This window comes from Mytilus edulis, chromosome 1, assembly GCF_963676685.1.
Source record: "Mytilus edulis chromosome 1, xbMytEdul2.2, whole genome shotgun sequence".
In the NCBI taxonomy this organism is placed as follows: domain Eukaryota; kingdom Metazoa; phylum Mollusca; class Bivalvia; order Mytilida; family Mytilidae; genus Mytilus; species Mytilus edulis.
The window spans coordinates 30,157,742-30,173,299 of NC_092344.1; the positions used below are offsets into that span (position 1 = coordinate 30,157,742).

General features: G+C 33.7%; 2 protein-coding genes across 2 annotated transcripts; both read left to right on the forward strand.

The window, feature by feature from the left end:
• Window positions 1-8,095: 8,095 nt before the first annotated feature.
• Window positions 8,096-11,042, forward strand: LOC139510148 (uncharacterized). Its single transcript, XM_071296524.1, has 2 exons — window positions 8,096-8,225; window positions 9,547-11,042. The coding sequence occupies exons 1-2, from the start codon at window positions 8,096-8,098 to the stop codon at window positions 11,040-11,042; spliced, it is 1,626 nt and encodes a 541-aa protein (XP_071152625.1).
• A 29-nt stretch (window positions 11,043-11,071) lies between these two features.
• LOC139510186 (uncharacterized) lies at window positions 11,072-13,626 on the forward strand. The gene is made up of 2 exons (XM_071296669.1): window positions 11,072-12,192; window positions 12,579-13,626. Exons 1-2 carry the CDS (start codon window positions 11,072-11,074, stop codon window positions 13,624-13,626), a joined length of 2,169 nt encoding a protein of 722 aa, XP_071152770.1.
• Window positions 13,627-15,558: the final 1,932 nt, after the last annotated feature.

The following is a 15,558-nucleotide window of genomic DNA, read 5'->3' on the forward strand; positions in this document are numbered from 1 at the left end:
AAATGGCAAAATCAAAAAGCTCAAACACATCAAACGAATGGATAACAACTGTCATACTCCTGACTTGGTTCAGACATTGCCTTATGTAGAAAATGGTGGATTAAACCTGGTTTTATAGCTCTACTAGCTAAACGTCTCACTTCGATGACAGTCGCATAAAATTCCATTATATTGACAACGATGTGTGGACAAAACAAACACACACAATAGGTAAAAATATCAATAATTGGGGTATAGAGGTGTTCATTTATATTTAGTGCTTACCGATTCAAAATACAGTTGCTATTTAAGTCCATAATACAATTGATTCCTACATAACTATCTACAACTCAGTCATATATTTAGAGTATTTCTTTTTCAACTTTATATTAAATTTCCCAGCATTTATATAGAAAACAATTTGTCAAAGTAATTTAAAAGAAGTTTTTGTGATATATTCACATTTTATATACACACCCTTGTAAGCATGAATTTTCCTCTCCTCCAAAAAAAATATTTCTTAGTAAAATTACAGCCAATTTCTTTTTTCAAATACGGTCTTGTAAAAGCAACATAAAGACACAAACACTTTCATTTAGAGGTAAATATGCGATCTTTGAAACAATCGAACGGATTCATTACAAATAATGTGTATAGCTTTAAATCGTCCTTAGTCTTAAAGAAGTTGTGAACATTTTTTAAATTCCTTAAAATACTTTATTTATGCGTAATAGAATTAGCCGATCTACGTGACCCTTATAGGTAGTCAACAGATACAGATTCAGGATTTTGAGAAACTAAGCAACGTTTGGAAATTATATACACTGACCATATATGTAGCTCAATAAGGGGGATCCTCTTGTCAATGTCGTTAAACATCACCGGAATTTTACAAAAATGAATTAGATTGTCAATAACAATATACATGTATATTAAAACCTTCTTATGTATATAAACGTTTTGAATGATAAACAGAAATTATGGAGTAAAGCACAAAACAGGGAAAGGAAAAAAGGTATTTGTTTTTCAATTTCTGTCCTAGATAAACATAATAACCTTCACATATATGTCCTAGAAAGAAACAATACCACTTCCTATTGAAAAAGATTTCACTGTAGATAAAATGCATTTCCTTATTTTTGTAAGAGTTTTTAGTATACACAATAAGACGTTCAGGAAACTGATTATAAAAGTTATAAATGGCTGACCGATAAATTGTAAACTTGAGAATTTCGCAGGATTCCAGGAACTGCTTCCTTTTCCGGAAAACCTAGTTAAACAACGTATTTTTTGTCGAGTTCGTGCTTCTTAAAATCTTTAATCTTAATCATATTATGTGGACGTGCTTGTTCTCTTTTTTTCCTTTGCCCGATTTCTATCGACTTATGTTGGGTTGATTTTTTTTATCCATTGGTATCTGTTCATCCTCAAGCGAGTCACTGGGAGAATTATTAAGATTTCTTGGTTTAGGTAGTTTGCAACTTTTTCAAAGTTTATTGATTTAAAGGTTTTAAAAAATCGACAAGGAATATAAGGTATATAGTTCATTCATAAAATCAACAAATGGTTTACTACTACGACCCTTCAGGATATACATGTCTTCAGAAAACTTGTAATTTTGAGTCTTTTATAAAGTTACTGTGAAATTGTCTTATCTTAAATAATACTTATTGACTGAGTATGTCTCTACTCGATTGAAGGATACTGTCCAGAATTAAAAAGTTTTAACCACTTTTAGAAAAGGTTTGTTAAAGTTGGAGGCATTCAACGATTCAACACAAATAAGAAAAGTCAATATCACTAAATATTATGACCACCGACTCATTTTAGAAATTTTCAACAGAATAAGCATGAAAATAATCTATACCATACCAATAATACTAAACAAACAGTTCGTGTAAGAATAATCCAGTACATTAGACTGCTAACACAAAAATAAGTCATTTTGTTCATTGTTCAAGAATAGGATGAATCATATTTTTTTTTAACAAACCGAAGAACATACTCAACCCTTCTCGTCCAATAAAAAGTCAGTTTTTTACCCTCTAATTTTCATAGTGCATGGTTTTCCATGCACTATTTATAGGTTAGACAATACTTGGTCATGTTTTATGAAGATTTAAGCCCAAGACGAAGCCGAGGGCTTAAATCTTCATAAAACATGACCAAGTATTGTCTGACCAATTTAGAACATATTCACACTTTCGAGTGACCTTACACAACTATCTTTTCCCATTGTAATATTCAAACCTAAATAAGAGTTCACTTTTTAATAATGAACTAAATATAAAACATAGGTAGTGATCATTTCAATGGATGAAATGAAATAGTACTGACATAGTTTGTGAAGGATAAATTGTTTTCTTCTGCTTCAGGTAAAATTTAATACTTAATATATATCTTTAGATTTTTTCTTATTTTAAAAACCAACACAATGCTATGAAAATCCCCTTTTTGAAATTTGATTTTTTTTTATAAATATAAAACTCTCTGTATGAATATTTGAATTCAGACCATTCAACATTAAATACTATACTTTTTATTGATAAATTCAAACGTATTGTGTTTCTTCGAAAACAATCCTTTGCTTTATATAGCAGCAGTCTGGCATTGTGTATTTTTGAAAGAAAAAGAAAAAGAAAATAATTCTCTCAAATGTAAGGTATACATGGTATATAAATTAAATTAATGTCATTTTATTTATCCTTACCAATTCTTTTTGGTGTATTTTATTTATGTGTTTCATTATAAAATGCATGAAATTTTGCAAAATTCAAAAAAAAAATTTTAATCTGTCTATGTGTTTCATTAGAAAATGCATGAAATTTTGCAAAATTAAAAAAAAATTATTTTAATCTTTGCTCTTTCATCTTTAATCAGTAGGCTATTTTCCCAAGGGAAATGCCTTAGAGGATTGAACACTTCGTTAGTGCAACTATTAAGAGTAGTTCACTTTCATAATTAACTGACAATGAAAAGTCATTCATGTATAGCATTTCATAGTGCATGGAAAACCATGTACTATGAAAATTAGAGGGCTAAAAACTGACTTTTCATTGGACGAGAAGGGGTGAGTATGTTCTAAGAAATGCTATATATGAACGACTGTTCATTGTCAGATAATTATGAAAGTGAACTATTAATAACTGCACTAATGAAGTGTACAATCCCCTGAGGCATTTTCCCTGGGAAAAGAGCCTACCGATTAAACATGAAAGAGCAAAAATTAAAACAAAACATATGGAATTTTAGAAATTTTCATACATTTTCTAATGGTACACATATAAGAATAAACAAAAACAATTGGGGTAAGGATGCAAGTAAAATAATATTTATTTATTATATACCTGGCATTTGAGGGATTTTTTTTTCTTTCAAGAAAACAATGCCAGACTGCTGGTATATAAAGCAAAGGATTTTTTTAAGAGAAACACAATACATATAAAATTATCAATAAAAAGTAAGCATTTAATGTTGAATAGTCTAAATTTAAATGGTTATACAGAGTTTTGTATTTATAAAAAAAAGATCAAATTTCAAATAGGGGATTTATATAACATTGTGTTGCTTTTTAAAATAAAAAAAATCTCAAGATATATAAGTATTAAATTTTACCTGAAGCAGAAGAAAAACAATTTATCTATTCGGTCCTCACAAACTATGTCAGTGCTATTTCATTCCATCCATTGAAATGATGATTACCTATGTTTTACATTTGTTTTATTATAAAAAGTGAACTCTTATTAAGGTTTGAATATTACAATGGGAAAGGCTAATTTTGTAAGGTCACTCGAAAGTGTGAATATCCGGCCATCGGGGTGATCTTACACTGACACACCGCGTCCTTGTGGGATAACTATGAATGACGATTTAAGCCCTCGGCTTCGCCTTGGGCTTAAATCTTCATAAAACATGACCAAGTATTGTCTAACCTATAAGAAATATATACTCTATTGAGTTTGATTTAACCTTGATATCTTGTCGATGTGATTGTATATTCTATTGTGTTTGATTTAAACGCTGATTTCTAGTCGATATGTTTACATTTTCTACTGGGTTGATTTAACAGTGACATGTGGTCGATTTGTTTGTATATTCGATTGAGTTTGATTTAACAATGATATCTGGACGATTCATTTGTATATATCTGGTCTATTTGTTTGTATGAGTTAAATTCGACACTGATATCTGGTCGATTTGTTTGTATGTTCTATTGAGTTTGATTTAACATTGATATCTGGTTAGTTTGTTTGTATTTTCTTATGAGTTTGGTTTAACACTAGAATAAACAATCACATCTGATGTCTGGAAGAGATGATTATATAGTCTATTGTGTTTGATTAAACACTGATAACTGGTGACTAGTCAAGGAAAAAGAGAGCAAAAAGTAAAATCACAAAAATACTGAACTCCGAGGAAAATTACAAACAGAAAGTCCCTACTTAAATGCCAAAATCAAACTGTAAAACACATCAAACGAATGGACAACAATTGTCAAATTCCTGACTTGGTACAGACATCGTCTTATGTAAGAAAATGTTTGATTGACATTCTTTACAACAATATTAATGTGTTATTTATGATCGATAAAAAATACAGGTTTTCTTTTTATTATATGCAAATTGTAACCAAAAACAAGGAACTTGAGTATTATGATTTTAATTTACTACTTGAAACATGCATATAAACTCATCATAGATACCAGGACTAAATTTAGTATAAACGCCAAACGCGCGTTTCGTCTACTAAAGACTCGTCAGTGACGCTCGAATCCAAAAAAGTTAAAAAGGCCAAATAAAGTACGAAGTTGAAGAGCATTGAGGACCAAAATTCCTAAATGTTTTGCCAAATACAGCTCGGGTAATCAATGCCTGAGGTAGAAAAGCCTTAGTTTTTCAAAAAATTAAAAAATTTGTAAACAGTAAATTTATAAATATAACCATATAAATGACAATTCATTTCGGCACAAAAAGTGCTGACTACTGGGTTTGTGATACCTTCGAGGATATAAATCTCCACCAGCAGTGGCATCGACCTAGTGGTTGTAACTAAACTCATCATAGATACCTGGACTAAATTTAGTATATACGCCAGACGTGCATTTCGTCTACAAAAGACTCATCAGTGACGCTCGAATCCAAAAAAGTTAAAAAGGCCAAATAAAGTACGAAGTTGAAGAGCATTGAGGACCAAAATTCCTAAAAGTTTTGCCAAATACAGCTAAGGTATTCTATGTCTGAGGTAGAAAAGCCTTAGTTTTTCAAAAGATTCAAACATTTGTAAACAGTAAATTTATAAATATAACCATATCAATGACAATTCATGTCAGCACAAATAGAATATATGATCATCTCTTCTAGACATCAGATGGGATTGTGTTACCCTCGGGGAAATAAATCTCCACCTGCAGTGGCATCAACCCAGTGGTTGTAGATAAACTCATCATAGATACCAGGACTAAATTCAGCATTTGTTTGAAATTTTTGTTCTCATTCTTAAAATGAAACTACTGTTTTTTTTAATTATATTCCAATTTGTGTGTCGGTTCAGGGTTTTTGTTTGTTTTGTGCATATGGTCGTTTGTATTCTCGTTTGAATTGGTTTTTTTTATGATGATGGGAGTTTTTTATCGAACTAGAAAGCTCTCCTTGCACGGTCGTTTATCTATTTGTCATTTCTGGGCCTTTTATAGCTTGCTATACGGTATAGGTTATCCCATTCTTGTTGGCCGTACGGTGATCTGTTGTTGTTAACTTGATGTACCCATATTTTGACTATTTTATTTATTGTGTCTGTTTAGTTAACGCATCAATGTAGACATAACGGAATTTGATGAGACTGTCATCAAAGTGAGAGGTTAGATTGAGGTTAATCAACTGATTAAAATTTAATCATCCTCAATGAGGTCGATTAAATATAACGACACTTTGACAATTTTAAACGACTCGTTAAAATTAACGACAAGTTGAACAACATGATAATGGACTGATTAAATTTAACGCAGTGATTAGTAAAATTTAACGACTCGTTTAATTTAACGACAAGTTGAACAACAGACCCCAGGTTTAATCCACCATTTTCTACATTTGAAAATGCCTGTACCAAGTCAGGAATATGACAGTTCTTGTCCATTCGTTTTTGATGCGTTTTGTTATTTGATTTTGCCATGTGAGTATGGACTTTCCGAATTGATTTTCCTCTAAGTTCAGTATTTTTGTGATTTCACTTTTTGTATACGAAAAACTGGAAAAAGGAACGGATGCCTTTCTACCACTGAGCACTTACACTTTTGGCATGGAATAGCGGTTAAGTTTAATCGACTGAAACTGTGTAAGTACATATGCAGCTCCAGTGGCTTAAAAGTCTCTACCATGGATGATGTTCAAGCATCTTACTTATCTAAATAAAGGCCAATAGTGTTTCCTATCTCCAGCAAAGGGAATGTTTGTTTATTCTATTGCTATCTATATTTAAAAATCCAATACACAAGTGAACAAAGAGTTACTATTCAAGTTCATACATTTGATTCCTATGTCCATAACCTTCTATAATTAAATCATTAATTTTTCAACTTTAAATTAAATTTTCTAGCATTTAGAAAACAATTTTTGTCATAAATATGATCCTCTTTCTCCCTAATTCTCAGGGGTGCACCTCTCTCAACATGAACTCATGTATGTGCGTCCGATGATAATGATTTATATAGTTCTTCATAAATCCTTGGTTATAAATAAAAACAGACATGGTTTTGAAAAAGCAATATAAAGAAAAAAGAATCGTTCATATAGACTGGACGGTGTTGTTACAATCATTGCGTATAACTTTAAATCGTCCTAATTCTTACAGAGGTTCTGAAATTGTCTTAAAGTCCCTTAGTTTATACTTTATTTTACACGTTATATAGAATAAGCCGGTCTGCGAGACATTATAGATAGACCCTCACATGAAGTCAGTAGGAACAAAATTGAAATCCAGGATTTTGAGAAACTAATTAATGTTTGGAGTGGGACCTGAAAAAAGTATCTGCAGGGCACTCGCTGTCAAACTCATGTTCACCGATATGACTACAATTCTCATATTTGATTTATAATATACTAAAACGTATATTTAAATAACAATCAGCCTGAAATAAACAATTATCACTGCATGTACTCAATAATATAAATTATATACAAATGCTAATTATCGTTTTCACCTGTATGAGACTGATTTTTTTGGTGGATCGAATCTGTCAACGAAATGTTTCACCTTTGTTTTACTTTGTCGACATTCTTTTCCTATAAATGGCTGACCACGATTTATACATGTGTAACCAATCTTTAGCTATTGGGTTAAGTTAAAGGTCACACGAATACGGATTCAATGGGGTCGAATTATTCACTTACAGTGAATAATTGATCAGAAATGTTTCTTTGCTTAGTTTGACAAAATTGAACTTGGTTACTCAAACGAATAATTGTTTTATCAAATCACTTATATCAATGATTGAATTAAAAAAAAATCATAATCTAATTTCTTTTCATATCTCAAAGCTAGTGCTCATAAATGTACAGTAGCTCCATAAAACGCATCTGATTAATGTATTAAACACCCCCGTTCTTATAAAAAGGGGATTGGAAAATCCATCCCGATATATAGATGCCTACGTTTGAATAATAAACATTTTGACGGAAAAATGAAAACTTAAAAAGTTAAGCACACAGTAAGGAAAGGTGATTATCCTATCACGACAGAAGAATTGTTTATTAAATAGATGATGGTTTAAATTTCTGTCATAGATAAGCAAAACGACCTTCACATATATCTTAGAATGAAACAATACTACTTCCTTTATATTAGGAAAAGATTTCATTTTCGATAAAATGAGTTTCCTTATATTTCAAAGTAGACCATTGAATTTAGTAGCTTGTTTTGTGTATGCGCATCCTAACTCATGACGTTCAGGGGCCGTGTCAACAAAGCTGTCCTCAAGATATTGGTGCCGTGACGAAAAACCACAACTAGAGATGAGTTCGAAACTCAAAACAGTACGAGCCGCACATAGACGAGCAGTAATAAAACTACTGAAAAAAGCAGACCCGACAGAAGAACCGCAACAAGATACCTCAGATCCATGATGGAGCTTATCAAAACCAAGAAGAAGGCATTGTCTGACCTCAATGAGAAGATTTTAGAATCTATTGAAGAAGGAGAAGACCTCGACGAAGAAATTGAAGAAGTTGACAGATACGAGTTAGAGATTCAGCGTGCAAGAACATTCTAAACAGATAATTTTCAACTCAGAGCAAACAAGTCTTAGCAAGTCAAGCATGCCCACCTCCACAGTGTCAAGTCATTATAACAAATTGCCTAAACTCAACTTGCAAACTTTCGGCGGAAATCTACTGGAATGGTCAGCCTTTTGGGATTCCTATAATAATTCCGTACATGAAAATCCTTCATTGAGTGACGTGCAACGATTTAATTATTTTAAATCGGAACTTTATGGAGAAGCTAGCCAGTGTATTTCGGGAATGCAAATAACTAATACAAACTATAATCAAACAATTACATAAGATCAAGTGCTAAAGTCTCTTGGACTATATTCACGACATTCTGGGGGCCTCAAAATGCATCAGAAATAAAATTATTTTAAATGATAAATAATCAAAACTTTAAAGTTCTATAAATGGATCACATTGAAAGTTTTTTGTAATTTCACTTTACGTTAACTGTCCTTCACAAAACGGAAGCTCCGTATGTTTTCTGACTTGCACCAACAAAAATGTGTAGAGTAGACTCGCTAGTTTCTTCGTCCTCGTTTGCAAATTAGTATCTCTGTATTTGTAGTTTCTTTCACGAACGATGCGGTGGGGATAATATCGGTTTCAATAGGATTGGCGTTAGCGGCCTCTTGGATACAAATTCTACACGAGAGATTTGGCCAACAACACAAAATAGTAAACGCATACATGCAAAATTTGCTAAATTTGCCTGCACCAACGCCCGGAATTAGGGGACTGAAATCGTTCAGTGACACAATAGAAAGTAATATACGTGAACTAGAAGGAATGGGTCGATATCAGGAATCGTACGGAAGCCTATTAATACCACTAATACTCAACAAACTTCCATGTTTTGTCAGACAAAACATTACTCGAGACCACGGTAATGATGATTGGGATATTTCAAGTTTACGCAAAGCAATAAAGAAAGAAATTTGTATCCAAGAGGCCGCTAACGCTTATCCTATTGAAACCGATAGTATCCCCAACGCATCGTTCGTGACAGAAACTACAAATAAAAAATGGAAGTCAACAGGGTCTCAAGATAGTAACAACAATAGTTTCGTTATGACTAAAAGGCCGTGTTTGTTTTGTCAAAACCCGCATCACCCAAATGAATATACAAAGATCACCGATATAAACGCCCGCACCCAAATAGTAAAGGAAAAACGAGTCTGCTTTAACTGTTTCGGTAATCACAAGGTTTCGGAATGCAAGTCAAAATACAGTTGCCGAAATTGCAGTAAGAAACATCACAGTAGCATCTGCCGTAATAATTTACTAAATAAAAACTCCACTTCAGATGAAAATAAAGCCGTTACAAAACCTGTCAACGAAGAGCCACAAAGAACCACAGGAACAAAGCGCGCCGCTATGCATTCTGCCGTTACAGCACATACCGAAATTCTATTGAAAACCGCCGTAGCGCCCGTATGGTACCATGATGAAAGTGTTATGACTAACATTCTACTTGATGAAGGCGCCCAGAATTCATTTATTTCTCAAGAACTAGTAGAGAAACTCCATATCAAACCAACTGGTATAGTAAGCATGCAAATTTCTGCATTTGGCGGGAAAGAAGGTGAGGTTCGCAACCTGGAGAAAGCGACAATATCGATTGAGACAGAAAGAAAAGACAGAATTTCAATGGAAGTAATAGTTGTTCTAAAAATTGCCGCACCAATACATATGAAGAAACGGGTAAATATCAACAGCTTGTCCTATTTACGAGGATTACAACTTGCTCACCCAGTCACGCATGATGAACAGTTTTCCATTTCACTTCTCGTTGGAGCAGACTACTACTGGTCTTTAGTGCAAGATGAAATTATACGAGGTGACGGCCCAACAGCTGTAAAATCCAAAATAGGCTATTTGCTATCAGGATCGCGGAACACAGATACTGACAATAAACAATGGAACTCTACAATGATGAATGTTTTAGTGGCGCACAAACCCCAGGAGTGCGATTTACAGAAATTTTGGGAAATTGAGTCGAGTGGATTAGAGGCGGATTCTGACGAAAATACTAAAAATGTAAAAAACCTAATGCTTGAGTACCAAAACTCTAGCATAACTTTTAAGGAAAATAAATATGTCGCAAAACTGCCATGGAAACCAGATCATCCCGAGTTACCAACTAATGAATATATAGCAAGAAGGAGGACCCATAATGTTATAGATAGGTTGGCTAAAGATCCGGATATGTTCAATCTATACGACAAGATTATCAAAGAACAGGAGATGAAAGACTTCATAGAAAAGGTACCCATTACAGAAATAGATCGCGAGCATGGAAGAATCCACTACATACCACACCATCCCGTTAAGAAAGATTCAAACACGACCCCTATTAGGATTGTATATGACTGCAGTTGCCATGGAAATCCAGATTTACCCAGCCTTAATGACTGCCTATCTTCAGCACCCCCTATATTAAATAAATTGACAAGCATGCTTACAAGATTTAGATTAGGAAAATATGGCATCACAACGGACATAGAAAAAGCATTTTTACAAGTAAGACTTGACAATGATGACCGAGACGCCACACGTTTCTTTTGGTTGTCCGATTCAACTGACCCAACAAGTGAGTTGATTATGTACAGATTCAAAGTTGTTTTTTTTGGAGCAACGTGTTCGCCGTTTATTTTAAACGCAACATTACTGAAACATTTATCCATGAATCCGAGCAAAGTAGCTTCTATTCTAGAAGAAGATCTATATGTTGACAATCTACTATCTAGCATGGACTCGGAAGAAGCCGCAATTAAATACATGAATCTAGAGAGTTGCTAAAACAGGGAGGCTTCAACTTACGTTCATAGATGTCGAACAGCGACAAACTCAGAGATTTAGCCTTATCGGAAAAAGTACTGGATGCAGACAAGGTGACAAAAATATTGGGAATGCGCTGGGATGCAAACTCAGATACACTCAGCTTTGCCGAAACAAAACAATTAAAGATGGACACACAGTTGACAAAACGTGAACTGTTGAGACAGTCCTCTGCTATATATGACCCGTTAGGACTACTCGGATCGATAACAATTAGAGCAAAAACACTTATTCAAGACCTTTGGAAAAAAGGATATGCATGGGACGAGACACTACCAAAAGAAATTGAAAACGAATGGACCGATGTGAAGAATGACATCTTACAGATAACTACGAAACTTCAAATACAGAGATACTATTTTGCAAACGAGGACGAAGAAACTAGCGAGTCTACTCTACACATTTTTGTTGATGCAAGTCAGAAAGCATACGGAGCTTCCGTTTACCGTGTTGCACCGTTAAAATTTATTACTCTACCAAAATTAGAATTAATGTCTGCAGTGATTGGAGCACGACTCTCAAAAGATGTAATCAAAAACTTAGGAATCAAAAGAGCAGTATTTTGGAGCGATAGCCAAATAGTTCTACATTGGCTCACCTCATCGAAATCGTTAAACAAGTTTGTAAAAAATCGTGTTAGTGAAATTAAAGAACTAACTGAAACTCATGAATGGAAATATGTACCCACAGAAATGAACCCAACTGACCTACAAACACGTGGATTGACTGCATCGCAATTTGAAGATTCGACATTATGGATGAATGGACCCCAGTGGTCAACGGACGAGCGTAAATGGCCGACGTGGACAGGACATGTGGAAATAAGCACTCAGCTATCTAATATCACCGGACCAAAGACACACAGAAGTGACGATAAAATACCAAGTGATCCGCCGCAAATATCACAAATCATAGACATGAACAGGTATTCTGATCTAAATAAACTTTTAACTGTAACTGGATACGCCTTGAAATTCGTTAAGAACTGCCAGAAAAAACGTCCATATCGACTACGGAGTTCACAAGGTGACAGGAACCTAAGAACAAGTCTAACAAAAGAGGACATTTCATTAGCTATGGATTTATGGATCAAAGATACACAGCAAGACAGGTTCGTGAAAGAGCTAGAACATATTTCGTTAAATCCGAAAGTTAAATGGTGGGGTTCGTGTTGATTATTCTTTAGTTTTCTATGTTGTGTCATGTGTACTATTGTTTTTCTGTTTGTCTTTTTCATTTTTAGCCATGGCGTTGTCAGTTTGTTTTAGATTTATGAGTTTGACTGTCCCTTTGGTATCTTTCGTCCCTATCTTAAATCACTACCGCTTGTTCAACAGTTACGTTTATATTTGGATGAAAATGGAATCATACGATGTAAAGGCAGAATACAAAATTCATCTCTAGAAGAAAACGCGAAGTTTCCTATATTATTACCAAAGAACCATAAACTTACATATTTTGTTATTATGGACGCACATCTAGGAAATCTACATACAGGAGTCGGTCAGACAATAACACATATAAGGCATCTTACTGGATACCAGCAATTCGACAATGTGTGAACAGTGTCTTACGTAAATGCATACAGTGCCAAAAAATAATTGGTAAACCGTATAACAGCCCGGAACCACCACCACTACCAAAGGATCGAGTAAAAGACACCATACCATTTTGCACAACTGGGATAGATTTTGCCGGACCTCTACACATCAAGGATACATCAACACAACCGCGTAAGGTATATATATGTTTATTCACATGTGCATGTATACGAGCTATACATTTGGAACTTGTACCTGATTTGTCATTGAACACTTTTATTCTAGCATTTAGACGTTTTGTCAGTCGAAAAGGAACACCACAAACTATTTATTCTGATAACGCGCCTACATTTGTAGCCGCATCAAATGCACTTCAAAGTCAGCTGAATTTACATATCAACTGGAAATTCATTCCGAAAGGAGCGCCGTGGTATGGTGGATGGTGGGAACGTCTAATTGGCTTAACGAAAATGACATTAAAGAAAGTATTTGGTAAAGCACTCGTCAGCGAACAATCTTTGACAACAATACTCACTGAGATTGAAACTATTATAAACAATCGCCCACTTACATATATATCTTCAGATATAAGAGATCCCGAACCCTTGACGCCATCTCATCTTTTACACGGGAGGATTATTACGACCACAGAGATGCACAACGACAAACACAACGCGAATATTCAAGAACTTGATACGATCACAGCAAACAAACTATTTGAGAGAAAAGGACTCTTATTAGACCATTTCGCAAAACGCTGGTCTAATGAATATCTTACCGGATTACGTGAATATCATCGAGCCTCTGGAAAACATACTGGACAAGTTAACATCGGTGACGTAGTTCAACTAGGAAGTGAATCGCCACGACTTTTATGGAGATTAGGAACAATAGAAGACGTCATCAAAGGAGGAGATGGACTTATTCGAGCAGCAAAAGTACGGACTTCTAGAGGACTATTTACCACACGACCAATTGTGAAGTTATATCCATTAGAACTATAGTAACTGTTATAGGATATTTGTGAAGGACAGTTAACGTAAAGTGAAATTACAAAAAACTTTCAATGTGATCCATTTATAGAACTTTAAAGTTTTGATTATTTATCATTTAAAATAATTTTATTTCTTAAGCATTTTGAGGCCCCCAGAATGTCGTAAATATAGACCAAGAGACCTTAGCACTTGATCTTATGTAATTGTTTCCCGTACTTTCGCGCACACTATTGTTAATGTAACGTAACGTTATTGTTACGAATCTTATCTTACGATCATAAAGCATCCGAACTAGCAAGACGTTATTTTTCTTCCACAACAAAAGTGAATTACCCTCAAGATACTTTCCTAGGACTAGGACATGTCTTAGGATGGTCTTATGACACGTCTTAGTTCTAAGTCAGGTTAACGAAAGTCTCATAAAATAAGATATGTCCTAAATTTAGTCCTAAAGTTAGGATATACAAATAGGTGTCTTTGGATAGTCCTAAAGGCTACAATGTACTTAAAAGAAATAAAAACAACAAATATGACTTGTACTCAATACTAAAAATACTAATAAAATATTAAACAATCATACATTATTATAATTAAATTGATAGAATACAATATTTTTCAATATTTGTTAAAGATTCAAATGTGTTACATAAAATTAATTCGTGCTGCCTTTTTTTTTAAACCTTAAAAATACTACCATCATAAGCAACATTTTTGCGACTATTAACCAAAAACGGTGAATTCGAGTGGACCTAAGGACAAAACTAGTTTATGTACTAAAATTGCAGGACGAATATCGCATTAACAAATATTTGTGACTATTTACTTTTGTTTTCGTATTAAATTCATTTATATCTTTTATCATATTTAATAACGTATTTTTAAGTATTATCTTTAACTTTTATTTTGTGTTAATTGTTTTCCATATAAGAGTCATCCTCCCTCTCTTTACATATAGATACTAAAATACAAAAAATCTATGTAATAGAAATCTCTACATATTTTTTCAATTAAATAGATGTGTTAGGATGGTCCTGGGACCATCGTAGCGAGAACTGTCCTAAGACAGCTTTGTTTTACATCCTAAGACATGTCTCAGACACATCCAAAGACCATCCTAAATAATGTGCTATGGCATATCTTAGTACATATCCTAGGATACTTTCATTGACACGGGCCCTGGAAACTAAATATTAAAGTTATGAATGGCTGATCGATAAATTGAAAACCTTATATTAGTACTTTGACAGGATTCCAGGAACTAATAAACTGTAAAATACGGGCAGAATCCATTTATATATAAATTAACCATATTAGATATGTATCCTAATGTTAGGACCATCCTAAGACCTTCTTAAGACACCTAAATTGGTATCATAAAGTAATGACAATCCCTAGGATTATCTAAGTGAGAACATGTTTGATAAACACACTTAGGACTAAGATATGTCCTAAGTTGGTCTTAGGACACGTCCTAATCCCAAGGGAGCTTCGATAAACAGGCCCCAGGTTTAGAAAAAAATTTAATTCTAGGAAGTTTTGGCTCCTAAGAGGTGTACATCCTTAAATGTATTAGTATCGAAGGTGCACGTAGTTACGTCGAATCGTCACGAAGTTAGTCACATTAGTATATACTAGTATACAGTGGCTGCTATGTGTATTCCATGTATTTAAATATGTTGTTTGTATAAAAGAAACCTGTACTTTGAAGTTTAATAAAATATTGTATCGCAAGAGAAGATAATATGTTACTGGCAGCCACTGATCCTATTTCTGTTTTTGTTTTGTTTAAAGCCGATTGAATTTAGAGTAGAAATACAATAAATTCGGACGAGCAGGGCGAGGGAAAATTTAAATATTATGACTACCAAGTTTGAATTTGACTGATTTAAGAAATAATTTTTAAAATTAAAAACATGAAAAATATCTCTACCGTATCAATAA